This window comes from Labrus bergylta, chromosome 20 (assembly GCF_963930695.1).
Source record: "Labrus bergylta chromosome 20, fLabBer1.1, whole genome shotgun sequence".
In the NCBI taxonomy this organism is placed as follows: Eukaryota; Metazoa; Chordata; class Actinopteri; order Labriformes; family Labridae; genus Labrus; species Labrus bergylta.
The window spans coordinates 20,865,704-20,888,494 of NC_089214.1; the positions used below are offsets into that span (position 1 = coordinate 20,865,704).

General features: G+C 41.0%; 1 protein-coding gene across 1 annotated transcript in view; it reads left to right on the plus strand.

Moving 5' to 3' along the window:
* The window catches only part of odad2 (outer dynein arm docking complex subunit 2), a 37,512-nt gene that overhangs the window by 5,713 nt on the left and 9,008 nt on the right, over positions 1–22,791 (plus strand). Inside the window, exons 8-18 of the mRNA XM_020631006.3 lie at positions 1,989–2,203; positions 2,961–3,116; positions 4,055–4,208; positions 10,171–10,317; positions 10,710–10,919; positions 11,953–12,186; positions 12,729–12,839; positions 13,009–13,163; positions 17,942–18,122; positions 18,215–18,276; positions 20,615–20,729. Coding sequence (XP_020486662.2) covers positions 1,989–2,203; positions 2,961–3,116; positions 4,055–4,208; positions 10,171–10,317; positions 10,710–10,919; positions 11,953–12,186; positions 12,729–12,839; positions 13,009–13,163; positions 17,942–18,122; positions 18,215–18,276; positions 20,615–20,729 — 1,740 coding nt within the window. The remainder of the gene's footprint in view (positions 1–1,988; positions 2,204–2,960; positions 3,117–4,054; positions 4,209–10,170; positions 10,318–10,709; positions 10,920–11,952; positions 12,187–12,728; positions 12,840–13,008; positions 13,164–17,941; positions 18,123–18,214; positions 18,277–20,614; positions 20,730–22,791) is intronic.

Genomic DNA, 22,791 nt, shown 5'->3' on the forward strand with positions numbered 1-22,791 from the left:
AGTGATGGACAGCTGCAGTAAAAAGTTGATGTGAAGCAGTTTGAGGAGGCACAAATCATTCGGAGTCTTTGTCTTCTGGATTCTTTCGCTCCTTTGATATTCCCCTCCCAGTCTTCTTACACTGAAGTTTCACTCTCACTCTCTCTCATCTTCTACTCGAGCCAATCATCTTCACATGATGCTGTCAGCTTTAAACACAACACTTTCACATTCAATTGATTGATTTCTGATGACAGCAATCAAACATCCTGTCTCTGAGATATGAAGTAATTGTATTCATTCTTGATATGATTGTTTCCAGTTGTAATTTTGTAAAGTTTGATATCTGCGGTGTCTGTCAGAAACACAGTTTGGCATAGCTGCAGCTCAGTTCCCTGATTGCAACTCAGAGTGTTGAACTTGGATGGCGATAGCTAAAGATAACAACACCTAATCTCCCGACATATCTGAGCGTATTCCCACTGTGAGGAAGCAGGTCTTTTTTTAACACTTTTATTAGATTAGACAGCCTCAATCAAACGAGCAGAGGCAGCCAGAGGAGTCAAGGGCTGCAACACTGGAGGAAGCAAACTCGCCTCCTCTGCTCAGTGTTGAGGATTCATTTTGACATCACAGCGTGATTGGAAATTGGACATGCTGCGTATTTGCATGCACAAAATGCTCCCTGTCAAGCAGAGAACTCCCTTGGTTGTAGATTTGTTTTCCTTATTCACCTCCTGAAATTAATATGGACTGTCTCACTGTCATAATCAGTCAGTAGACCTCTTGAATCTTGCCACTGACAGATGTTTTACGGCTGATGGTTTTGCTGCCCTGATTTTCTATGAGTATGGATTAAGTCATTAGACACAAGTCTACCACAAACATATGCAAACAGTTTTAGGATTTATTAGTCAAATGCTCGGAAAATAAAGACAAATACAAAAATAAAGGTTTTACTTCTCAATTGCTTGCCATAAAAAAAAAACCCTCAGAAAGGCACCTGTAATAGGACTTTTTACTGTGGCATGTCAAGGAATTTGGAGTGTTCCCTCCTGTGTAAGCGCATGGACTTTGTCCATTTCACATATAATAGAATTAAAGGAGGTTTGTTAGCCTAATAAAGTCAGACTGTGGGTCTGTGGTTTGGTGAATTGACTTGTATGTTTCCAATAGCAGGTCACTTTGTGTTTTAGAAAAAAAAAAACAAGTCCTTGGAAAAGTGATTAGGCTCGCTTGGCTCCAGCTTGCGCGTGAACACAAGCCATAGAAATACATCTTAATTCTTTTTCCTCTGCCTTTAAAAACTGTTGAGCTCCTAACAAACAATGACAGTCTGAGCTTTCTCTGCAGAGCAGGTGTCTGTGATTAAAAACTCTCCTGCCTGCAAACCATTCATATGTGTCTTATTGGCATCCATGTATAGGTTGTTAAATTTGAAAGAAAGACCTCCAAAACTTTAAAAAATACTAAATAACAGTGACACAAAGGCGTTATTTTGTCAGTGCCAAGTTGCAGACTTTTAGGTTGAGGAATGTGCAGCAACAATAAACTTTTGATATTGTTCAACCAATCAACACAGGGGAACGTCGTTTATGTAAAGCATTGGAAGAAGTGTGATTTTATTCCAAGTACGTATTAAAGGCTGGACTGTTGTGCAGGCCTGCACAAGGCTTTTATGTGAATTTTATGTTGTTCATGTGTCACTGATATTGTTCTCTATTTGATTCCTCTGCTGGAGTGAAATGGCTGACACTGAGTCTGAACATTGAAGAGTGAACCATCGTGTCAGATGATTAGTGAAAATAAAAGGCACATCCTTACAAAAATGTAAAGCGAACATCAGAATGACTATACTTCACAAGCATCAATCAGAAAAATGTATACCACTTGAACATCTGGTTGTAAATCGACATTTATTGTATGTCACTTCAATAGAACTTCGGTGCGAATTGAAAGAGGACTTTCTCCTCACTCTGCAGCTTTTGTCTTTTTCCACTTACCAACAGGATTTTGCAGCTCAAGAACTTCCATCAACACAAAAGATCCAGCATGTGGAATCGGTTGATGTGGAGGAACAAGGCCAACCCCAGAGGTCTTACGAGCAACAGGAAAAGAATGTGCATGAGAAGTGGAGACAACACGCGCCGTACAAGGCAGGCGGCAAGAAGAAATATGAACCATGTCCGAGGTGGAGGAATCTTGGTCTGATTTCTCCATGTGGGTAAGTAATAAGTCCCTTCATGAGTATCTTCAGACTAAAGCCTAATGTGTGAGGTGAGCCCGGCCCGACTTGGCCCACAGCCTGAAGCTGGTTTGGCCAGGATCTGTCATTCAAACAACTTCAAACTTTAATTATAAATTCCAATTTATAAAAAAAAATCTGATTTTAGTCGGGCTCGGCCCATAAATACAGTTAATGAGACGGGTCAGGAGACATCGTGCACAGGCTTGGGTCGGTTTGGGGCTCGATCTACGCTCTGGTGGGGGTCCCTCTTGTTAACGGCATGAGCTGTGGATGATATTTTTGCCAAGCCTTCGACACACGTGCTCAGTGTGTCCGTTAGCAGCTGCACATTAGAAAAGACATGCTTATAATGCTTATAAATGTCAGGGTAACTGCAAATATTCCTAATTATACATTGATCTCAGTTAATAAATACGTTAGCTGTGCTGAAAGCCTTTCTGCTCAATTTCAGACAGAAATCTTGGGAAAAAGTCTTAGAAGAAATCCCCAAATGATCTATCACATATGGTCTTTGATTGATAAATAGATCTAGCATGGGCTGATCTGTTGCAGCTGCACTTTGTGATAACTGTACCCATTTGAGTACAAACTGGCTGAAGATGAAAGTATCTCAGTTGAAAAAAAAGTGCCAGCTGAACCCTTGTCTTATGTTGTTAAATAATGATTATGTTAGAAAAATAACCATTTTCAAAATAGAAGTAGGCATAATGACTCTTATTTCACATCATTATAGTAAAGCAGAGGAAAAGAAAACCAGTAAGAGCTCTGGAGAGGAGAAGTCTGGTGAAATGCAGAAGAAAAAGTCGGCACTCGGAGCCAAGAGCAAGATGAAAGCAGAGTTGTCGGTGTCCTCTTTACCTGTCCTACGCCTGTCCTCCCACAAGAAAATGTAAGTGTCTCAAATGATCTTCCCTCTTGTCAGAGTCTATAAGGAATTCTTCAGGGTGAACTGGAGGAGATACCTTAACCTGTATGAGATTCAGGGGCTGATATGAAGTACTAAATGCTTTTTTTTTTCTTGGAGTTTGTTGTTGTAAGTATAACCTGAAAAAAGAACAAAACCCTGAAGAAGCTTTTTCTTCCTTGTGCTCCTGGCAGGTATTCTTCCTCTCCTCCAAATACTTTCCAACATATACACACGCTGGTAGCATCATAAATTGACGCCAACCACTGTTTACTGATAGCATTCTTTACTGCTCATCACTTAGTGTAAAGGCAATAAAGACCCGGGGTGCATTCACTCAATCACAATCATGCACTTCACTCAGAATAGAGGCCTTTTCTTCTTCAGTGTTTATCATGTTGATTTGTGGAAAACATTCGCTCATAACGGCTGGCTTCTTCTGATATTAAGCTCCCCTGGCAATGCTATTTGTACATACATGGAAACTGTCTCTCAGCGGCCCCATTTGAATGCGTACCAAATTTCATTGCTCCACAGTGCACCATTTTCATGATCCTGTTATCCAAGTGGCCGCAGCAACTCTAAAAAGCCATCTGCAAATTTGTTTGCATCCAGTCTTTGCTCTGCGTTTAATGACTGATCCAGTCCTCCCATGACATTATTCCAATCTTTACTTTCCTGCTGCTAAATTTCTGAGGAAGTCAGAACACTTGACACTAGAATTTCAAAGTCTTTGATGAGTCTTCTTGTGTGGGAAGACCAATCTGTTCTTTCCATTTCAAACACAGGAAAAGAGATTTTGTGATATTGTATTCCATTCCCTTTGTCTGGTTGTGTATTGTCTAGTTGTTACACTATCCTGCACCTTTGTAGATCGTTATCTGAGGTCTTAAGTGCACCACTATCTGCTCTGCTTTGCTCAGTAAGACCCCAGCAGGAGCCATGCAAGTTGATGCCTTCAGTGAGAGTTCATCTGAGAGTGAGGAGGAGGAGGAGCAGCCCGAGCGCCGTCCAGAGAGCAACACCGATCTGCCGTCTGAATACTGGCAGATCCAGAAACTGGTCAAGTACCTCAAGGTGAGCAGATACTTCACTGCACACTGCTGTTCCTCCTCTGCTCATCCCAAAATACTGATCTGTACAGAGAGCTCCTGCAGGTGAAGGCAGACCACAACAGACAGGAAACAATAAAGCTCAGGCTCTTTCCTGTCATCTGTACAAGAATTTTAATGCTATCCCAAGTCTGTGTTTAACTTTTCAAAAACTCTTCAGGATTTCAATGCATGGAAAATTAAGTCTAGTAGTCCGAACATGGCTGGCATCATTATAATCCCACTTGTGGGCCCTGCTTCAGTCATATCAAGGTTCTGATTAGTCAAGAAAAGGATGTCAGATAAAGTGATGCATAGGTTTCTACCAATTTTTGGTGGCGCTTTGTAGGACGATGCTTATTGAAGTGGTTGACTCCTCTTGTGGATTCCTGGCGTCTGACACGGGCCTCTTTTTGGTTTCACATGTGAGCCAAAGCACAGGGGAGGAGAGCTGTCTGACGGCAGCAGCTGTATGCACTGTTTGCCCACACCGCAGAAGAAGCATACATATGAAGCACTCCCTGTGATAGGTCTGACAGGGCATATGGTGAATATTAATGTGTCAAAACACAGAAGAAAAGGAAAGAGAATAGAAACGCCAATGAGCCAGACTGGCTGGGAATACCTAAAACCACTTCAGAGATGACTCTACCTTACTCAGTCATCTCTATTATCTCTATATATCTGGACACTATCATTCACACACATTATATTTACAGGCTGCATTTACTTTATTTGACTTTACAGCAGAATTCTTTCAATGCTGCTGCAACCTAACACATCTTAAGCATGTTAATGTTTATTTTTAAATAAGCAACAATAGTCCACATTACATTTGATTTCTCACAGTGCATCAGAGTTAATCTTAAACAGAAAACACTGCTGTAAAGTCCAACTCTAGGTTTATATTTTTTAGCTTAGCAAAAGGGAATATAATAGAAGGAAATCCCCACTCTAAGTGCAGGCTTATATTTCTTCCATAAAGGAAAAAGACGATGGAAATGACATGAAACAGGCAAATAAAAAATAAAGAAATGGCGAGTGTTTTTCACATGATCTCCTTTCAGTGTGATTGTGGTATATGGGATGTGTATGTTCCTGCTTCAACAAGATGCAGCAGGGCAGTTACCAACATGTCCCTGCTTTTCTATCTGTCTGGAAACCGCACAGCACAGTTATTTATGGGGTTTGTCCAGTAGTCATTTTATAATATCATTACCATCAGACGCTGAAACTCACCCTGAGCCAAGTTAAATATCTGTTTTATTTTAGGAGGAGATCTTTTTTCCCTCCTTTCCCCGCACTATAGACAGCCGTTTGTACTCGAGGAAGTTTAACACTTTCATAAAGCGACACATGTATGTTCTGTTTTGTGTTTTAATGATATTTATGTAGGGATATTTGCCTGGGGCTTTGTTGTGTTTGTTTTTAAACTTGTATGGCTGGAGATCTGTACCATGTTACATGGCATGCAGATTAGAGATGAAAGAGTTTCTACAGTTGGTCTATGTCTTATACTAACCGTCTATATTATGTTAATATAGTCATAAGGCATAAAGCACTTGAAAACATTGTTCCTGTGCCAGGGCTGCATTAGTGTGTTAAAAAAAGTACACTTCTTTCCAAGGGCAGCACTTGCTCAGTCTGTAGTGACTTAAGTTGGGGACTGGAACGTCCCCGACTCAAGTCCCGTTCTGGACCGAAATATAGAAGTTGGTCTGGTTGCTGGACGGATGCCAGGTCACTTCCCAAGTACTGATGAGGTTCCCTTGAGCAAGGCACCGAATCTCCAACAGCTCTGGTGTGCTGTGTACCCAACTCTGACATCTCTTTATTGATGCGTGTTCACAGATCCTCAGAATTTCATAAAGTATGTAATATATTTAAAAAAAAAAAAAAAAATCTTAAGAATCTACTTTAAAGAGAGTGCAGAAAGTGTTTTTTTCCAATTTCCCAGCCCATAAAAAATCTTTAGACATGGAATGGGCATCACAAATAACCAAATATTAAGCTTAAGCTTCTTCATACAGGGAATAAACAAGGCTGCAAAGACACATACACATTTTTTTTTAAGATGTATTTTTTTGGGCTTTTTGTGCCTTTATTTGAGAGATAGGAGAGTGGATAGAGCCGGAAATCAGGAAGAGAGAGAGGAGAATGACCTGGGGGCCGCCTGCTTGGAGGATTATAGCCTCGATACACGCACTAATTACTGCTCCACCAGCGCCCCACACATACAGTTTTGAGAATTTAAGTCATAAAAAGCATGACATTGAAATTGAATGGAAACCAGACTAGACAGATCTAACTAAGTTTGAACTTTGTTGATTAAAAGGTTTCTAGTTAGGATAAAAAAACTCCTCATGGTAAATTTAGTCTCCAAGTTATAAAATCTTCTTTCAGTGTTGTGTCTGTTTAGATGAAGATGAAATTCCTCAGCTGCCGTCGATTATATCTGCTCATATTTTTCTAAACATTAAACATTGTTCATCATAAATATAAATATTTTGTCTAAAAAAAAACATGTTACTGCTTAACATATGAACATTTGAATAATGCGTGTTGTAAACATTTTCATAACTTCCTCTTTGAATATTTACATTTTTTCTAATGACACAATGTTCTTTTCTAATCTTTCCTGAAAAGTGGAGTTACCAGAAAGTTTTTAATCTGTTCAAATTTTGTTCATAACCTTAAAAATATTTTCCTTTGGCTCTAAATTCACCTTCAGTGTGGAAGTAGTTAACACAAACAAACGGAGCTGTCCTTCACACACATGGTTTGTGTTCAGCCCTCATTAAGGTAGCTCCCCCTCTGCTGGCCAGTAACAGTACTACAGCCCAGCGCTCCTCCAGAGAGAAAAATTCCTTTCAATAGCTCCACACTAATCCTGTCTCCAGTGAACTCGAGCCAGAATCAGCTCATTTTCTCAAAAATATGTAGATAATTAGGCTCTAAGTAGTCAGGCACTTTAGATATTTTACATCAATCAATTAAAATGATTCATTTTAGTGCTTATAATACATTAACAACATGTCTGATTTGGCAAAAATTAGTTACATAATTTCATTCTTTAGCAACCTATCATTTCACAGACTTAACTCCGACATGGACTTTTATGTTATATGAGATTCTAAGTCAAAGAGAAAAACAAACCAGTAATTATTCACTATGTCTCTGCACTTCTTCCATATATTCATGCAGGCTGTGTTGGTTCTTCTCATTTGCAGCCTTCCCTCTGTGTCTGCTCTTAGCAGAAGTACGAGACCTCGTTGCCAATACCTGCTCTCTAGATCTCTATGACGTGTTCGGAGTGGCCACCAGTCACAATTCTAGCATGGAAGATATACATTCTTGTGTGTCTCTGCACTTATAAATAATATGTATGTTAACCCTTGCTGGATCAAATCCAAGCCAGACACCTGCACAAACCGTCTCGAGGAATAGGGGCCTAGTATGGAAGGTTAGCAGGGCATCACTGACAGCCAGGTTAACCCCATCTCTGCTCCAACATGCTGAATACTGTGTGAAGTAACAGGGAGGGCAGGCTGAGTTTACACAATCCAGTCAGCTGCAGTCTGAGACACCTGTAGTAAAGAGACAGAATAAGAAAAACATCTTTAAGCTGCTGATCTGATATTCAGCTCAATAATTGAAGTGCAACTAATGGTAAAAAAAAGTGAAATGGTTAAAGTCACAAGGTGGATATTATTTTTGATTGTTGACCAAGCTGTGTTGTTTTTTTCCCATCACTCTGACTTCAGGATGTTGCTCCAGGGACTTACCTTCAGTACAGTGCGCTTGAGGGACACAATAGGTGTTAATTTCTGACCTTATTTGCATTGCGATTCACGCGTAGCTATAGTTAGATCATTCTTTATATATCAGGTTTTGATCCTGCAATTCCCCCTCATCGACACATGAACAACTTGCAGTCTTGTTTTCTATTGGTTGGTTCAATTTCCTCTGCTGTTAGCAGTAGCTCATGTCTTGACAAGTGGAAACTCCTTTAGGTTTATGAGGCAAACATGTAAAGATTTATTCTGGTTTGTTAAAGCCCTAAATTCACCATGTTATTGACCATGTTTCCTCATACCCAACATGTGAAAAGAAGTCAACTTAATATTTGTATTTCATATTAATTATGAAAATGCCTGTAGGTCATGGCTTACAGAATATGCCAGCCAAAACACTTTCTGAGTCGTATTATGTTCGGGGGTCGAATAGTGGTTGCATTGGTTCCACTTTGAGCATCTGCCCCTATCATGCTCAGTGAGTCAAATATCTCTCACCATAAAAGATCGTCAGATGTTCTCAATGTTTAAAAGAATGTCGACAGTGCTTCAAGAGCAGAGCTAACAGAAAATGAAAGCACATGATCTGTTTTCTGTTCTCCCAGCTATCACTCCTAAACATACCTTTTTTTTTTTTGTCGGGGTTGTTTTTACAAGGTACGAACCTCACCCGCTGAATCCTTTGAAGAGTGAAAACGGAGGACACAAAGGAAGCAGTGGATCCACTGCTGTTAATGGGCAAATGGTTCACATTTAGGCTCGCATCACTATATGGAGAACACATGTGTCTGCTCTCCTGCTGTGTCAGAGCACTGCTTTGTGAGGGAGATATGATCAAACACCACTTGAGTCTGTGGCATAGTTCTTCACTGATGAGCCAGCCACTGCCAACGGCTGCCTGAAACAGATTACTTTCCCTTCTTCTGTATAGCTATGGGCTATTTTCTACTTATATGAGTTGCTGATCGCATGGCATGTAACCTTTTTATGACTGGTTAAAAAAAAAATCTACTTAGGATGTTCCTGAAGTCTCAAATTATTTGCAAAGTGTGCAACTAATAAAGGATATGAAGCTCTGAGAGTTAGATGCAGCCTTGAATCTCAAGTCGGGAACTCTATCTGTAGCACATGAAGCCACTGTGAAAAGTGAAAAACATTTGATTGTTCACTTGCCAGGAGATTTTTCAATGGACATTTCAGTATCACATATCAAAGCCATGTAACAGGTCTTGTATTACAGAAGCTAACTGTTACATGTTGTGCCATTGGCTTCTGTTTTATCTGATTGCTATGATTTTTTCCCCTCTTTTTTGGTGATCGGATCCATTGCCTGCCAACAGAGTTGTGCAATTGCTGATGATACACGCTAAATATGGTAGCAGGAAAAACACCATCACTGCCTGCTTGGGACCTTAAGACTGGTATTTTAGGTGCCATAACGCTGTCAACACCTATCCACTGCCTGGACATTTATTTGGATTTATGCAGTGTTAGGAGAACTTGACAAAATATAAAAAGTATTGGGAAGCTAACTTTAGCAGAAGTCAAGTTCTGCCACGGCTGCACAAGTCAGGATTTGACCACACACATGCCCAATTTTAAATCTCTGTATTGTTTGTTTTCTTAGTGAACACGTTGTCACTAAGTGGCCATAAAACCTAATCAGTTTTCTGCCAAATGTATGCAAAGCTGTTTCAATTTGAAGCACTGCACATGTTGTCCTTGGAGTGTTGTAGTTACTCACTTGGTAATCACTAGGGTGCAGGGCTATTAGAATATGTGAGCATGTAGCAACTGTCAAAACAGATTCTGCTTTTAAAAAGGCCAACTCATCATTAGTTTCAGGGTTTCAGTGCAAATAGTGTGCTATTTCGTTTAAGGGTCATTGTCTAATGGCTTTTGGGTTGGCAGCGTTGTCAGAGCTCGGTGCTCTGTTTGATCATTTCCTTTCTACGCTTAACACTTGCCAGACTCTGGTACAAACAAAACAACGGCAGCAGGAGTGGTATCATGTGGGGGAACAACACATGGAGAGAAAGGTTGGTGTAATTGAGGGGAGGTTTTGCATCCTCCTCCCTTTTCTCTTTAAAAGTCTGCTTAATGTCTAATTCTCTCCTCCCTGCTGCCTTTGGTCTCTCTATTTCATTCATTCAGGGAGGCGACCAGACCGCCACTGTGCTCACTCTGGTCCACATGATGGACTTAAATTTGATGCAGGAGACGTGCCAACTGGCCATCCGGGATGTAGGTGGCCTTGAAGTCCTCCTTAACTTGCTGGATACAAATGAAGTCAGATGCAAAGTGAGTAGCTGAGCCAGAGCTGAACCTGGATGGCCTGCAGGCATACGCTGAGCCTGCTGTGTGTGCCCGCCTGTGTTCTAGTAACAAAAACATGAATGTTGGTTAGAGAGCGTGCGTTTCAAGACACAGGGTAGCAATTATTCTTCAGTGTGCCTAATCACATGTGGGTGCATTTTAACCCCCATTTTATTATGGTTTTTTGTCCCTTCTATTTTTAGTAGAAATGTGGGTTGTTGGTTATTAGATATCGCTGTATGAACACTCTGTACAGATTGAAGCCTGATGTTTGCATAAACACAACAGTTTTTTTTGTTGTTACATAAAACAAACCTATACTACACTGAATTACTGTTCACATATTGTAATATAATTTTTTTAATGTTTGCTTTAAGATTGGATCATTGAAAATCCTGAGAAAAATAAGTCACAACGTGCAAATTCGTCGGGCCATCGTTGACATGAGAGGCCTGCAGAGCATTGTGAAGATCCTGGACTCTCCTGTCAAGGACCTCAAGGCGTTAGCAGCCGAGACCATCGCTTATGTTTCAAGATTTCGCAGAGCAAGGAGAACTGTCAGGCAATATGGCGGCATCCAAAAACTGGTGGGTAGAGTAAAAAAAAAGCTAAAGTTTCTATGATTCCAAAGTTGTGTAGATACAGAGATAATATGCAAAAAAGTCCCTGATCTGTCTTAAAGGGATGAATGAAAGAATGTTATGTCCTACGGTGGCATACTTTCCATTAAATAACATGTCTTTTTATGTCTATGTCAGCAACTCTGAAATTTAGTACTAACATTTTGCATTAAACCACAGTGCCTCAGAAGCTGTGGAAAAACAGGATGGTGCCTTTTCAAATGGGATCCCCATATTATCATTACTGTTTTGTTGAAAATCTAAAACACAGAGTCAAAATTTTGCAGAACTAGGTTTTGATGCACGGCAAATCAATTACCTTTTTGTGCCCCTTTCACTGTTCAAAGTGGCCCGTTTGTCCTTTTTCAGCCACAGGAGAGTGGGCGTTTGGGTAAAACAGATAGAATGTCCTCTACATCCTCTGACCTGCATGCATGTTTGTTGACAGAACGCCCTGTGATTAAAGCTTGCATGCCTTGTATATTTTCCTCAGCTCCAAATCGGATGTTCTCATGTGCAAGTCACTCACGGAGGCAGATTAATTTCACGCTATGCTACGAGACCACCTTTGAACTATGCTGTGTGTAATAGCTTTGCCTGCTCTGTCTCATTGGCCAGGAACTATGGATTAGAACACTGAATGATGTCCATAAACCGTCACACTGGGCTTTTCAAACCTAACATCAACATCTATCCTGACAGTTTTCCACTCCTAGCATCTCTGGCTTTTTCATCCTTGCAGACCCACTGGTAATAGAATTTTAATTACGCCCTTAATCACAGCAAATAACCTGCTTTTCCCATCTGGAACCATCCATTATCACTCCGATCCTGCAAGCAAACCTTTCAGACTCCTTGAATGTATGTCAAGTTCAGAGAGTTTGAATAAATGTGTGTAAGTTTTATGCCTAAGCACGTGTGGTCTGCCTGCTTGTTTGCTCTCATTTTCATGTTTGTGTTTATCCACTTCTAAATCTGGCCCTCTTGTTTCTGTGTGCAGGTAAAGCTGTTGGACTGTGTCCCAGATTTAGCCAACCTGACTGCACACCAGCAGAAAGATGTAGAGGTAGCTCGCTGTGGGGCTCTGGCTCTGTGGAGCTGCAGCAAAAGCACAAAGAACAAGGTAGCCATCAGTAAGGCCGATGGGATCCCTCTGCTGGGACGCCTGCTCAAGTCTCCACATGAGAACATGCTTATTCCTGTGGTGGGCACCCTGCAGGAGTGTGCCTCAGAGGTGAGGGGGGGCACACACTTTATTTTGTATTTATTGTTTTACCAGTGGTCAAATAATTTTACATGTAATTAAACACAGATGACTCTAAAGGACAACATGAGATTCCTCTGAAAGGATTAGGCTGATTATAATTATTGTCAACAGTGAATTGAAATCTACTTACCTGTTCTGTGTGTGCAACCTAAACTGTGTATTTCTTATTCCTGTGTCAACCAGAGCGTGCTTTTTGTAAATATTTTTTGTCCTTAGGGCGGAAAAAATGTACAATACAATGTACAAGCAGTCACAAAGTGTTGAAGGAAGGCCTAGCCAGCACAATAAGAAACAAACAATTCATAAAAGATCAAAGTCTGAAAAATAATTGAAGAATAGGAACAATGATTCATACTCAAGGAAATACACAAAAATGTCTAAGGATAAAACAGCATTATAACATGTTAGGGTAAAAAATGAAAACAGTATGAAACCAAATTTGATGAGGTGAGTTGAGATTGTATTTTATTTGATGTTCTCAGTGTCTGTACATTGTTTTGTGATTGCAGGAAAGCTACAGGACTTCCATTCAGTCTCTTGGCATGATCAAGGATTTGGTCAAGAACCTGAGCAGTGACAACGATGAGCTTCAAATGCATTGTGCCAGTGCAATCTTCAAGGTACACATTTTCCCAGTGGTGCTCTTAATTAGCGTCTGTTTTATTTGTTTTACAGAATAGTTAAAACAAGGACCTAAAGCATGAACGTTTTTCTTTGTTCCTTCTCTCCTCATTCAATCCAGCCTGTAGAAATGAACAGCGTTCTCGCCCCCTTCCTTTTGTTTTGCAGTGTGCAGAGGACAAACAAACTCGTGACCTCGTGCGTAGGTATAAAGGTCTGCAACCGCTGGTTTCTCTGCTGAGCAAGGCAGACAACAAGCAGCTCCTGGCTGCTGCGACGGGGGCCATCTGGAAGTGTTCCATCAGTGTGGAGAATGTGGCTAAGTATGCCGGGCCTCACTGTGCTACCTCTCATTAACACACACACAAACTGAACATGCCAGAGATACAAAAACGCATTGTAGCAGAATATTTTGGGTTGTATGACTGTGTGTTTGCAATTAGTGGTAACAGACGAGAATGACTTTGATAAATCACTCAAAATAGCAGGCTAATGAGCATCAGTGAATAAGGGGGTCAGAGAGGAATTTCACCCTCATGAGCTCATTTCTTTTTGAAATATGTTTGAAAAGATGACTTGGTTTTGCAGCAGTCTTACAGTATCAGAACCCCGTACAGCAAGAAGGGGTTTAACTAACGTGTGTGCATTGTGGTTGTCATGCCATCATCACATATGTTACTTTAATAGGGGACTGTTTTCATTCATCAAAAGCTGTGTCACTTTTTCCACTCACATGCTATTGTCATATTCCCCCTTCTTTTACCATTTTGTCTGGTTGAAGTGATTATTTGCGTAAAATGTAAAGTTTTTGCACGGATTCTATTCGCTCTGAACTTTTATGAGAGTGTTTGCTGCTTGAATTAAATCTTTTCCACCGTTCACAAAAGCTCAAGTCAATGTGCTGACTTTATAGACTTCAGTTGATGTGTTTAGTCGAGGCCCGCGTGTGTAAAATCAGACGTATAGGCATACTGCACGAATCTGCAAAGAGATGGTGGTTTTCTAATGTCAGAGGACGCAGGCTGGCAGAGCCTTTAATCATTTGTCATGTAAGGCGAAGGAGTTTATTTGAGTGTCATTTCGCCTGGTTCCTTCAGTAGTGTGAATGGTTTTTGACTTGTTCTTTATTGTCAGATGATTTTAAAATCAGTGATTTTCCCTCTTATATAAATAATGCCCAGAGACTGTGCCTTGGCAGCCACATACATTTCCACTTGAGGAATGATTAAGTGGTATTTATGTTCTTATTCAGTTTGAGGCCAGGGGCATAATGTATAGCTATAACCCTCATGCAGTCATTTATCACCATGGCAACATGTTTATCAATTAAGAACCTTATTCCACCAATGTAGCCACATGCACTGATAAGGGTTTCTTAATCATTTTTATGACATGAGTCTTTTGTTTTGTTCAGGTGGGATTATGTAAACATTATATTCTGCTGACTGAGAAACGTTGTACGGCTCAGATCGCAGTGGGATTCTAAAAATAACAAGAAAAACGAGCAGTAGCACTCACAAGGATCTTTCTTCACTTCATACATCATAACTGACAGAATGATATCCTGCATTTAAAGTCTAAGTTAAGTCCTCCTGACTGGGACTGCAGTGTCTGCTGCCACAGTGAGTTAAGTAAGGATTCCTTCACAGGAGCAGAAGCTCGACGATGACATTTATTTTAAAGCTAGAAGGACAGATCACTGCTGCTTTAACCAATAGCCTTAAAGGAAATCATTTGGGGGTTTAATTTACTGAAATGTAGTGAAAAAAGGATGATCATAAACAAACAGTTAACAGTGGTGACATGGCTGTACCTACAGAGTGTTACATCAAAGTGATGAATCAAACATCTGAATCTGCGGCTTTTAAATAAATAAAATAAATGGCTGAACCTTTCTGACTGCGTTTTGGCAATCGATGATAAAATAAATGAGCCGCACCGGGCATGAGTAATGTTGAAACACTTTCAGCCAGCAGTGACTCTCTGCCATTCCTAATGACTTGTCACACTGTTGCTACGTTAAATACTTATCATTGCTAGTAAAAATAATATTAATATAAATAATTATAATGATGCCATAAATCACATGTAAACCACGTTTACTGACAGTTCATGTTTTAAACACTAAAAAACACTTTGCTTGCCCTCTTTTCATTTTACCTGTCATTAAGGTATCTTACCAAAGGACCTTAGTATGACAGGTTCGCTTTGCATTTTTAATTTCTGGCTTTTTTTTGGGGGGGGGGCAATGTGTACAATTAGGTGTGAATGAAACTCAAATTGGGCCAATGACATGATGCATGTCAAAAGTATTTAAAGTTACTTAAATGTGTAAGTGGTTCTGTTTGGTTATTTTCTCTCCGGCTTATTGAAATCACTTAAAATGTCTAGATCAAGTAAAAGCTCGGGAAGAAGTGGCTGAGTCATTACTGTCAAAAAGTAAAAGCTGCTAATGGCAACAGCATTTTAGAGGCACAGGCCTGCTTCAAAACCAGTCACAGGCTGTGTGATGAAAATCTGTTTAAAATATATTTATGTTACAGCAATAATGGAGAAAAAAAAGCCCCTCCTCTATTATATCACCAAGAATCCGGTCAAATGAAACAGACCTTTCTGCCCACTGCAAACACCATGACTTTCTTTTTTTTTTTTTTTTTTTTAAATGTGACTGATGATTTTGGTGGTCTGGACATTATAGAGATCGGGGGGACCTCCACTCAGGACAAGTAGCAGCATGTGTTAGCTATTTTCTTGATTAATGATGCATCAAATTGAGAGATGATTGATGCCCAGAAATTTAATTACATTTAAACCTTAAGTGTGTTTGTTTAAGGATCACATAAGCTTTTGTTTTTGTCAGACTTACAATATTACAGAGAGCGCTTTATCTGGGCCTTTTTTCTTTGCAGATTTATAGATGCATCAACATGTGGCCTCTTGAGCCCGTACACCAAGGTGTTCAGGACACGCAGGAATGCTGTAAAAAAGTGCTAAACATAAGAGTGAGGGAACAACTTTGCAGTGGAAAGTAATGGCTGCCAAGTCTGACTGTATGTGCCAGCGCAGTAATGTTTGGGGTCAAGATTGTGGGGTTCGCTTCCAATTTACTGGCTACCCCTCCATCTTACCTCTGCTCCAGCCCGAGGATGAGCACACCATAATTGCCCCTCCAAATGATACTTAACTATGAAAAGGCATGTGCTCATCCAAGTTATTCACCACTCTGCTGTGAGCAATCTGTTCAATTTTAGGTTAAATACGCAACTGCATCTGTGTTCATGGTCATTGCTACACATTTCTGCGTGCCTGAAATGTCTTATTTCTACTTGCGTCCTCCTAAGGACACTTGTTATTATAAAAGGCAGCATTTAAGCTTTCTGCACTTAGTTAAATTTGCAACTAGTGTAGAAGAATGAGAAGAGGAAAAGGCAGGCAATCAATCATTTAAATCCCCCGCACAGAAGCCCCACTGTGGTTCCTGTGTCTTCTGACAGGCTTTTATAAGCTTCCAGTGTTTGCAATAGAAGCTGCTCCGGCCAGCCTTTTCATGCAGTGTTGCTCTTGCCATCACGTAATTACTTCAGCTGGGATTGGCTAAACAAAAATAGGCATTCCTCACTGTTCGTTTATCAAAAGTTATGTCTGTGATTACAACATAATTCTACTGTAGGCAACTACAGAAGACACTTCAGCGATGGAATAGGAAAGCCATTGTTTTTCTTTACAGTGCATTTCACTGAAGTTATCTTTGGCAGCTCCTCTGTTCATTAGCAATGTTTTCACTTGCAAGAATAGGCCGTGTTCCTGGTGAAGCGGACCAAAACCAAATGACCCCAGCCATCTACAATAGCTTACGGACCCTGATGCCAGTAACCGTAACTGCGAATAAAAACAGTCGTAGAACTTAACAGTACATCAGAGGTCTGTTGAGGTTTGCTGCAACCACATTATATCCCTTTTAAATGTTTACTATAGTTTACCACTCTGTAGCATTGGCAAACAAGTCAAGATCACAGCAAAAGAGGGAGGAAGTTTTTTCCAAGCCACAGCAAAGCTTTGGTTATGCAAAGTCTGACAAGGGACAACTGTGAGCAGCCGTGGGAAACCTGCCTGTTCTGCTGGCTTACAGTAAGAGTTCTGTGACCATGTGGCTCGGGATGCTGCAGCTGCAACTTGTCACCCACTCAACTCAAGGCGTTTTCACCCAGTGGTGTGAATCCATTGATGGCAGTTTTGTCTGTCTGTTGGTCTGCGACATAGTCCAGACATGAATATCACATCAAGTATTGGATAGCCATGAAAGATTGTACAAACATGTATCGTCCCCCGAGAATAAACAACACAGACTTTTACAGTTAATCTGACAATAAATGAAGTGTGAACATCCAGGGTTCCCAGGTGACTTTCCTCTAAAATAGTATTGTGACCCTTCTTAGAACTATTTTATGTTGTAGTGTGCGTCGAAATGTTAGTCCATTGCACTTTAATAAATTGCCTTAAGTGATCCATGTGCTTCAGTATGATTTCTTTGTATTCTGCCTGACCTGTAGAGGGGCTGAAGCGCAATCAGTTCCCTCTTCGTTACTATTAGAAGGTCGACATTGGGTGTTTTCAACCTAACTTTCCACAGGGGGGGTTTACAATCACCTACTGAGTATTTTTTTTCTTGTGCCATCATCCTGCCAAATACTTTGTTTTGTGACCAAATAGCTGCAGAACTAATGAAATTCTGACAAAACTTTACCAACTTTATATTCAGTGCTGATCAGAAAAATATTTGCATGCAAACAAGTCGACCTAAAAATTGTTAGTAATTAACTCAAGCAACATTGTGCCTGCGTAGTCAAATTAGGTTGCAAGCATGACAGCAAGCTCCAACACCAGTCTGTGGAATGAAACTGATTGTTCAGTGGGTTTTAAGTTCAGTTGGTAACAATTGCACAAGTTGTACATCAGCATGTTAGCATTTTCATGTGTATCTATTTGCTATTGGAGCTGCTGGCATAGCTGTTTGTATTGTTTCTTGTTCACTCTAATAAATATTTTGTGGAGTTATACGTTAATATGATACTTCATATTAACGCATATCCATCCTTAAAAGGTTTCAGGAGTACAAAGCCCTGGAGACCCTTGTTCACCTGCTGACCGATCAACCTGAAGAAGTCCTGGTGAATGTGGTGGGAGCAGTGGGAGAGTTTTCCCAGATTCCTGCCAACAAGGCCATCATCCGCAAGTGTGGAGGCATTAAGTCCTTAGTGAACCTGCTCACTGGAACCAACCAGGCATGTGTTACTTTCTCTTATTTTATCTATTGTTTAAAACATGTTTCTATGTAGATCCATGCATGTTGACTTTATGTGTCCCATTTCACCAGGCACTGCTTGTGAACGTAACCAGGGCAGTGGGTGCTTGTGCCACAGATATGGACAACATGGCGTAAGTCTCTTCCTGGGCTTTAAACCAGCTAGCTTACAAAACAGCCCCAATGTGAGGTGTCTCTTACAATGTGATTAGTAACTTACCCACTGTCATTACCAAATTAGCTGCAAACACATATTCTTAGCCATGTTTTGATGTCATATGTTATGACAAGGGAACAACACCAATTCCAAGATCCAAACACAGTATCATTAACCTGTCATGGGCTGATACTTAAAGAAATTGATGTTCTTTTAATTTGTTATTATGCAGGTACTTTCCTCTTTCATCCCCTGTTTAATGACAGGTTTTACAAGCCTTGTTTATTGTACCTGCTGTGTTAAATATGGTTGTGGTTTGATTCCCAGTGCTTTACTATAGCTCTGTGGTCACCGTCAGGACTCGAGCTGGTCAGGCGAACATACCTAAAGCCCTACCCTGTCCAAGACTACACAACTGAGAAAAACACAGTGAACCACAGTCCAGAGCTCTTTGTTCTGTGTTCATTTAAACTCACACTCAATACTGCTGAATATTGCCGAGCCTCCATCTGTGCCTCATTGCTTTTATGAGATTGTTATGGACTACAAGATCCTTCCTAATTAGAGCTGGACACTTATACAACTTAACAATCCACACTGTTTGTTAGCTGTTAATGCTATCCAATGAGCCTGTTACTTTTTTTTGGGAAAAAGAAAACAAGGCGTACAATAAAAAGTGAAGCATGTCAAAATAAAGCCACTAAGTGTTGTAAACTTTGCACAAATGGAGAAATGTTTCACATTGGTTCATCATGTTCTCCATGTTTTCTCACGGTATGTATATTCAGGCCTGAACTTGTCATTTCTCAGCCTTCACACATTGCTGTAAACAGTGAGGTCTTATTCCAACAGCATGTTGTATGTTTTTGTGGCAATAGCGTATTTTGAGACATTTATGTGTACAGTAGTTTTCTGACCAATTAACATCACTCACATTCGGTTGTTTCCTGCTCTAACTCAACAGTGCTAAAGCTGTTTTTCAAACCCGTGTTTAGGCAGTGTTTGGCTTGCGAACAAATATGATTATGATATATGCATGATACCACACAGTCAGCTACAAAATTCCTGTCAGTGAACATGACTTATCCAACCGACAGAAACTTCTGTTGATCAGAGTAATCATTATATCGTCATCATTCATATTCAGGTCTTCCATAACTACTGAGAGTCCAAAACAAGCACAGATCACTTTCAAGTTTTCCATCAAATACTCGCATGTTTGTTTTTATTCTCAACCAGTAGGCAGTGTGTGGTTAATGACAGAGCACTTCCTCCCATGAATCTTGTGTAGCTACAAGAGTGAACACACGTTGTTTAATGCCTCCAGGGTTTGTGGTCTCCTCCTCTAATCCATCACTGTCAGCCACAACTTCATTGCTAATCTTTATCATACCTGCTTCATGGGAAGAGCGAGCTGTTTTTGGCGGATGATATGATGCTTCGCTTTTGTTTTTTGGTCCGGATTTAAGAGGCCCAGTAGACTGGAATCTGATGTTATGATCCCTCTAGACTGATTTATGTGCAAACGGAAGACAGATGGCGCAGGGGACGTCCCTGATGAGTGTTCGCTCATTGCCAGTCACGGAGATACTGTGATTAGGGAGTGTTTAAGTAATTATGACAGCATTCAATGTCGGCCTTGTTGGTGGAAGCACACATGGGGAACACGTTACATGTTATTTATACCAGACAACGGGTGCTCTGTGGCGTAATGCTTCGGGTTCCCAGACCCTGACTGCAGTTTTGAATACAGTCATGTATACGGCATGAAATACAGCTCATGCCTAAGTAAACTTCGCTCAGACCCTGTGAAATATAGAGCGACCTGTCTCTGGCTGTGTTTGATTTGGAAAGAGGGTCCTCTTCTTGGCTTTGGTTGAAAAACAAGCTACCAACATAAAGTGTAAGTTTGTCTCAGCTTCTATTTATAAATCTGTGCATGAAGCACTATACACAGATGTATGTAAGTTAACCTCTGGCTGTAGCATTGCTCCATGGTGGGTGATTTAAGTGAACAGACAGTGGGTGGGTTTCAGGCCTGCAGAGTAACTGAGCAAGACTGAAGGCAGGTTGTAATGAAAATCCAATGCTGAAATCGATAGATCCTTTGATCCTTCTTGGCTGCTGTAATAGTGAACCTGCTGCTAGCCAGCAGAGGCAAACATAATGAAAAGAGTGATACTCTCAAATCTTTCAAGGAAAAAAGTATGCACAATGAAAGTTGTCGTAAAAATCACAACAATTTTTTTTTGTCTTGCTTACTTTTTCTTGTTCTTTCATTCTCACACTTCTCTGATGTCTCTGTCTCTTCTCAGAATCATTGACCAGCTCGATGGAGTCCGCCTGGTGTGGTCCTTACTGAAAAACCCCAGAGCAGATGTTCAGTCCAGTGCAGCGTGGGCCCTTTGTCCATGCATTGAGAATGCAAAGGTACAGTACAGAGAAGTGATTTGTCTTCTGCCTCTGACCTGTGGCTATGTGAGTGACGCACACCAAAGGCACACATAGAAATTATCTTAATCAATGAAGTCTGCAGAGGTTTTGTCTTTCAGAATAAAGGGTTATCCTACTCACTAAATAGAAGCCAGCTTATATCAGCATTCATGTCTGGAAGTTCTCCCTCCAACCTGCTGCTGCTGCTGCTGGGAGGTTAGCAGGGGCAGAGCTGTTTCAGAGGAGGCTTACATGGACCTCAGGCTAATATGAAGCAGAGAAGTCTCCTTGGCACACTTGGATTGGTGAATTGGGAGAGAGACTGAGTAATATCCTGTGGCATGGCTTCTAAATTTCCCAGCTGAAAATCCTCCCTCAACATGCTACTAGTTACAGAGGCACACTGTCTTCCAAAGGGTATCAGACAGTTTCTGTGAAAAGGACTTGTCTTATGAAAACTGCACAAATGGTTTGCAGAAGAACCCACAACTTAATCTAAACCCAGGAAGTGAGGCACGGGTCGATGTGCATTACGAGTGTTGTGTGTATTCTTTATCACACTTTCTTACAGTGATACAACATACAAACGCTCTTTAGCACTAAAACATTATGAGTTCCTTTCATGGCCTAAACCCTATTTTTCAAAGAAGCTTTGATTTCAGTTAGACATTACTAAGTCTTTAATCCCCTCTGCCCTTATATACTTTCCAGTTATAACTGTGGTAGTGTTATATTATCACTGTGATCAAGGTAACCAGCTCGTCAATGGGACGATGCGATTAAGTTGAAACAGATATATTGGGCCCAGGCAGGTGTCTTGGGGGTGAAACCCTTTTTTTGTTCAGGCTGGAATTTCTCTGGCCAAGAAGTGCAGCCAAAATGATGCATGGCAACCATATGGAGGGAGACTGCGGACCTACTATGGAGCGCTAACAAAGTTTGACAATGTATGTCTGGACGTCAGTTTGCCACTTTTGAGGGAAATTCATGAACATGCTCTTTGGGTGATTTTTTTTTTTTCTGAGACAAGAACTAAATAGTGCTCTTTGCCCATCGAGTTCAGGAATCTGATACAGCCGCTTTTGGTGCAGTCGCTATTTAGATAAAAACCCCACGTGGTTTGAGTTAGCAGCTCCATAGTGGATTTATGAGAGAGCCGTGGTATAAATGCATCTGAGGGATGTTTCAGACAGTACTGCTGCCCCTCAGCATACACAGTATCTCTGAGCCCTCTGCTCCACAGTTTGGAGTCACCGCCTGTAGTACTATAAAAGTGCTGCGACTTAATAGTGAAATGTTCAACTACCTTTCTTCTCCAATCAAAGAAGCAGAATCCTCCCAGTTGAAGGTAATGGGGTGTAACATGAATTTGCCTGGATGCAAAGGCTCACTTAGATGCTTGATTTATTCTTCCTTTACATAGTAGCTATGTATGCTATAGTAGCCTGATTGCTGGAGAGAAAGGGTCATGGCATGCTTCTGCCATTCTCAGCTTGGCCTGCTCCCATCGGCTTGAGATCACGCACAGAACAGCAGATAATGTGTTTTCTATTTCATTTCATCCCGGGTAAGATGAGGGGAGAGAGAGGATAGCGAGAAAGAGCCTTTCCGTGTGCAGCCTCATAATGTTGCGGTTTTCAGATCTGGGGGCCCGTCCAGGCCATGAAAGAGATTCTGGCTAGTCTACCGCAGCTGGTGGCTTGAGAGAGCTTCCTCTGTCGCAGGGACTCCCGGCCAGCCATCATCAGTATTCCTGAGGAAGGGCTTCCTGTGTGTCGGAGGTCAGCTCCTGGCCCCGGCAATCTCTCTCCCCCCCCCCCTTCCCTTCCCTGCCCTGCACTGCACACATGGCTCATCCTCTGGCACGGCATCACAGGGCCCATACACCGCACCCTGGCTTGATCTCAGCTGTAGCTCTCTGTTAGGGAGGAGAACACAACAGTACATCCAGCTCTCCTCAAGTAGCTGCGCTCTAAACCCCTAAATCACCCATTGCTGTTTTGTCTGTGCTGAATTTGATGAAATCCCTTAATTTACAGAATGAAGTACAACCAAAATG